General features: G+C 30.7%; 1 protein-coding gene across 1 annotated transcript in view; it reads right to left on the bottom strand.

The window, feature by feature from the left end:
• Positions 1–941: 941 nt before the first annotated feature.
• Positions 942–4,801, bottom strand: part of TRIADDRAFT_18936 (uncharacterized protein) — a gene marked incomplete at both ends in the record, with an annotated part of 6,142 nt that continues 2,282 nt past the window's right edge. Inside the window, 11 exons of the mRNA XM_002109081.1 lie at positions 942–1,044; positions 1,144–1,319; positions 1,433–1,519; positions 1,703–1,761; positions 1,880–2,009; positions 2,443–2,568; positions 2,883–3,065; positions 3,320–3,429; positions 3,633–3,708; positions 3,977–4,098; positions 4,695–4,797. Of these exons, the coding sequence (XP_002109117.1) occupies positions 942–1,044; positions 1,144–1,319; positions 1,433–1,519; positions 1,703–1,761; positions 1,880–2,009; positions 2,443–2,568; positions 2,883–3,065; positions 3,320–3,429; positions 3,633–3,708; positions 3,977–4,098; positions 4,695–4,797 (1,275 nt within the window). The remainder of the gene's footprint in view (positions 1,045–1,143; positions 1,320–1,432; positions 1,520–1,702; positions 1,762–1,879; positions 2,010–2,442; positions 2,569–2,882; positions 3,066–3,319; positions 3,430–3,632; positions 3,709–3,976; positions 4,099–4,694; positions 4,798–4,801) is intronic.

Here is a 4,801-nt window from a genome sequence, read left to right on the forward strand (position 1 = left end):
TATAAATTTTATTTCATTTTCATCCATATGAAAATATTCATATTAGCATATGTTAATTATACACAATTTCCATATCATGTTGAAGTTATATCTTGTTGATGTCGTAGTCTACATTGCAGCAAGATTTGTAATAACTAAATTGTATATTAACTGAAAGTAATCTTGTTGAACCTGTAGACTTACATTTCCGAAATTATAATTATTAGTCAAGATCTATATTTTCAGCCCAATTTAAAGAAATATCAGTACGTTTTTTTCAATAGTTTCTGAAGTTGCTTTAAAAAGCGCGCCTTTACTACATATTTTTGAAGACATTAGAGACAGTTGTAGCCGTCCCTTTCTTTATGTAAATATCTTTGATTTAAAAACTAATGAAATTGATGCTAAACTAGCAAATATGAAATATACTTTTTGTTGGATCATTTCTTAAAAGCTTCTGTGATCTAAAATTGATTACAAAATCTAACAAGAGTGATAATACCATCATAAAATACAGCTGCTACCTCATGTTGATTTATAGATGTAATGTGAATCTGTTTTAACCAAGTTGCAGATACATTATAGTTACGCGATAAAATTATTATAATTAGAACGAAAAGTTGAAATAGTAAACCTACAATTTGAAATTTGACGTATAATAAACTGGATCTGGATTTGATATAAATTGTTTATATTGTGATCTCTATTAATCTTAATATTAAAATCAGCTTTATGCCAGATAAAGGATATTTTTGCTAAATCAAAATATTCTTCCCTATTCACTCTTATCATGACTATAATTCAAAGAATTTAGAAAAGAATTTACAATCTATTATTTGCGATCACGCAGTAGTAAGACCTGTATTACAGTTGATCTAAATACGTTGCATTGCTTTCACAACAGTTTACAGTACTTTATTAAGTATCACATCGATGTTTGTCTTCTCAGCAAGTTCTTGTCATTAAGACATGCCAAATCCTTCACTCCCTTCATTGATAGCAATAAGTAAACTATGTTGCATGTCATCTAGTGAGTCGTATATCGGTAAACATAATTCGTTGAAGCTAAAAGTAGTAAATTATACATATTGATTAGCAATAGAGGCTAATCTACGTGTAAAGTAGGATAATTAATCCGTAATTCGAAGTTGCTCATAATTTTACCATGTATGAGCGGTGGGTAATGTTCCAGTAACCATAGCATTGACAATTTGAAATTTAGGAGATAATTCAGAGAATCCCTCAGGTGGAAGTTGTGAACATCCTGTGACAAACTGTAGTAACCTTGCCATTTCTTGTTGAGTAAAATTGGCAATGGTGCTCCAAAACCAAGATAAAATCTATCATTTAAACACAAGTATACATAAATAGTTGCAAAAGGTGTTGAAGAGATTTCATGAGCTACTCTACTTCCGTGAATCATGTAATCAGAACTATGGTAATAAATCTATACCTTTTCAAACTCAGATGTTCTACCGATGACAGCATGATTTAACTTCAAATCGTTAATATCATATTCGCAAGTACCACATATTAAGAGCTATCGAAATGTTTGTAATATGCAAAGACAAATCGATTAACATGTTATTTACATGTGCGTATACCACGTATTAAGAATTAAAGCAATGGCAATGATATCCAAGATAAAATTATTAATATTGAAAACAAGGAACGGACTTTATACAGCTGTGATTCAGTAACTAACTAAAATACGTTATTTCACCTCTAATTCATTTTCATCAAAAATACTGAGAAGAGAATCAGGTATCAAATCATTTAGGCCTGTTACAAATAGAATTTTAGAGATTAACGATAAAATGTCTTGAAATGTTCCAAATTGCTTCTAGAGGAATTCTATTGCCCTCAATTTTATTCAGCTATTACAAGTAGTTGAAATAACCTTTCAAGAAAGCGTTCTTTTCTTCTTGTATTTCTTTACACAGCCTTTGCTGAGCTAGTAGATCCAAGTATTCAATCTTATTATCATTGTTAACGACACAATTCTTGCCATTGGGCTTTAATTCAATAATCTTTTGAAATTAAATAATATCCAGAAGAGACACCATTACATATTTATTTACACTAGTTCAATCTCTTCTGCAATAGTATTTTAACAATCAGTGATAATTTTTTAATACTTATGTATTTAGACTACATTGAAAAATGACATGAGTAACACTTTACTACATAAGTGGCCTAAATTATCGTTAATAGCATATCTGATGGCACACGATATCATTACTTTATCGAAATGCACGTAGATTAGTAACATATTATCATCTCAGCAATAACATCAAAAGACATGTAATACGTTTTTTTTTATATGACTTTTACAAGAAGTATGCTAGCTTTGCGATAACCGTAACATTTCATATTCAAGGCTACCTTTCTAGATTGCTAGTAGTTAACGGCAAGTGACTATATTTGGCTAATAATTTTTTAAGGCATAATAACGCAACTTACCTTTTCTAATTTTCCATCCGAGCTGTAAATTTCTTCAGCAAAGACCAGTGATAAGTCGGCTATATCGTTGCTAAGAATGTACTGAATCTTGTTGGTAAAAAATTCTGGATCGTCATTTTCAAAATGCTAAGCATTAAAGACACCGAAGAAAGGAGAATAACGTTAGCATTAGTTAGTTTTACCATATTTGATCTTTGTTAAATTTGCAATCTTAAGTACTTTTTGAAAGTGGCACATTCGCATTAAAATTTTATAATTAAGTATACGCGTAATCCGCTAGACACAATAATAAAAATTAATCTCTTTCTGCAAATCTTTGATTTCATTTAATTTAATATTACACCGTAAGAATGAAAATAGATATTTAATCGATATATAGCCAATTGGAGCATAGCCGTGAATACTTGGAGATAGAAATCAAAATAAAATTTAGAAATTACCTTATAATGTACACGAAGTCCTAATATTTGGGCCAAAAATGAACGGGCAAAGCAAGCTCGAATATAGCAGTTTGAATCTCGAGTAATTGCAGACTCAAGTAAACATTTACCAACAATTTTACCAGCAAATTCGAAATATTTAATTTTAGCGAATTCTGGAGGACGAGCGTTGTTAGGACGAACCTAGAATGAATATCACCCATGAGTTATCAACGGATTTAGGTCAATCACTACTTAAAAAGATATGCATAAAAAACGAGAGATTAAAAATGATCCTATATTTAGATTGAGTGGAACTTCATCAATAACGAGAGCTTATCGGCTTATTACTATGATTATTCAGTTCTAATCTAAGTTGCTAACGTATTATGATCTACTGATGACAGTATTTTAGGGATTAGCTAGAAATAAGGGAAGCTTTTGGAAATAAAACTTACCAGAGCTTGATTATCATCTCGAAAGCCAACGAATAATTGATTAGATGGTGCAAATAGAGCTCGACTCAATACATGAAACCATTCTCGCAATACTCCACCTAGGTCTTCAGCTGTGATAGCACCATAAAACGAAAAGAAGCATGTATTAACTATAAATTCTCATGAAATAGACGTGTACATATCCTAAGTTAAACGTCATGAATATTGCTTTCATTTTCATTTACAATTTCTGATAGCTAGCAAATCATTCAGTTTAAAATAATTGATTTACAAAACTGCAAATGATTGCATAATTTTAGCTAGAAAGACTTACCTTGTTCACCCTGAAATTTAATTTGAAATGGGCGACACCAATCGGATGCGGAAGCATTCTTCAGTTGTTTCATGCTCTAGAATTAAAGCAAATTTTATTCATAATTTATTATTATTTGAATATTTAAAATGTGCGGTCAAAGAGGGTAATCAGCTATTAATTGGTGTATAATAATTCTGTTCATCAGTCTACTTTTTCATTTACTTTGATATAAGTGTAAGCAAAATTAAAAATACCGTACGTGTTATAATGTTGGTTATTTAATACAACTTAAAGACAATTATCTTGCTTAATATTTTTAATTTCCTTCTCACTTGACTTAGATGATAGAATAGTTAACTTACATCTCTCAAGGCATGTTGGCGTGAAATGGATACAGCATATTTACTTTGAGATCGCTTGATGTTTAAAGCTGCTAATTCTTGTTGGAAATAGGACATTTTCATGGCAAATGTGTCGCCACCCACTGAGAGAAAATGTCATAAAGTAGACAAGCGTAAAAATTTTCGAAAAAACAACAAAAACGTTTATTATTGAAAGATTATAAATGACCCCTTACTTTATGTTATTCAACCAAACTTACTAAACATTCTCTAAGAAATTTATAGACCGTAAATGAAATGATCATGAATAAAATGGTATGCAAGTGATACTATAGATTTATTCAGTAGGACTGAAGAAGCTCTTTACAGAATAAAGGATAGTCTACTGTAAATACCTATGCAAGCAACTAATGCCTTTACTCAATTAGATAAAACTGAATATATCTACCGTATTAATACTTAAGGTTAAGATAAACAAAGACGGTAAACTTTCATTTCTAAAATATAAAACACTACTATCGCCTTGAATAGGCGTACAAGCAAGCAATGATTATTTATATTGTTCATCACTCTATGTGCGTGTATATTTCGTTACTGAAAAGACTCTTTAAGAATCCATCACGCTGTAACTTCTATTATCCCTCAATCAGTCAGGACTGAATATATCCAATCATGCTTTGGATAAAACAAGCTGATAGACTTTTATTTCAATTGAATAACAATTCTGTGGCTGCCTTACCAAATTTTCTATTCAAGAAAGTTGCATATGTTGCCAGGAAGAGATACTTTTCCTTACACACAACGGATAACGGAGCTTGAATACCATCATCAATGACCAAAGTCTCT

The sequence above is a fragment of the Trichoplax adhaerens genome, genomic scaffold (assembly GCF_000150275.1).
Source record: "Trichoplax adhaerens TRIADscaffold_1 genomic scaffold, whole genome shotgun sequence".
NCBI lineage: Eukaryota > Metazoa > Placozoa > Uniplacotomia > Trichoplacea > Trichoplacidae > Trichoplax > Trichoplax adhaerens.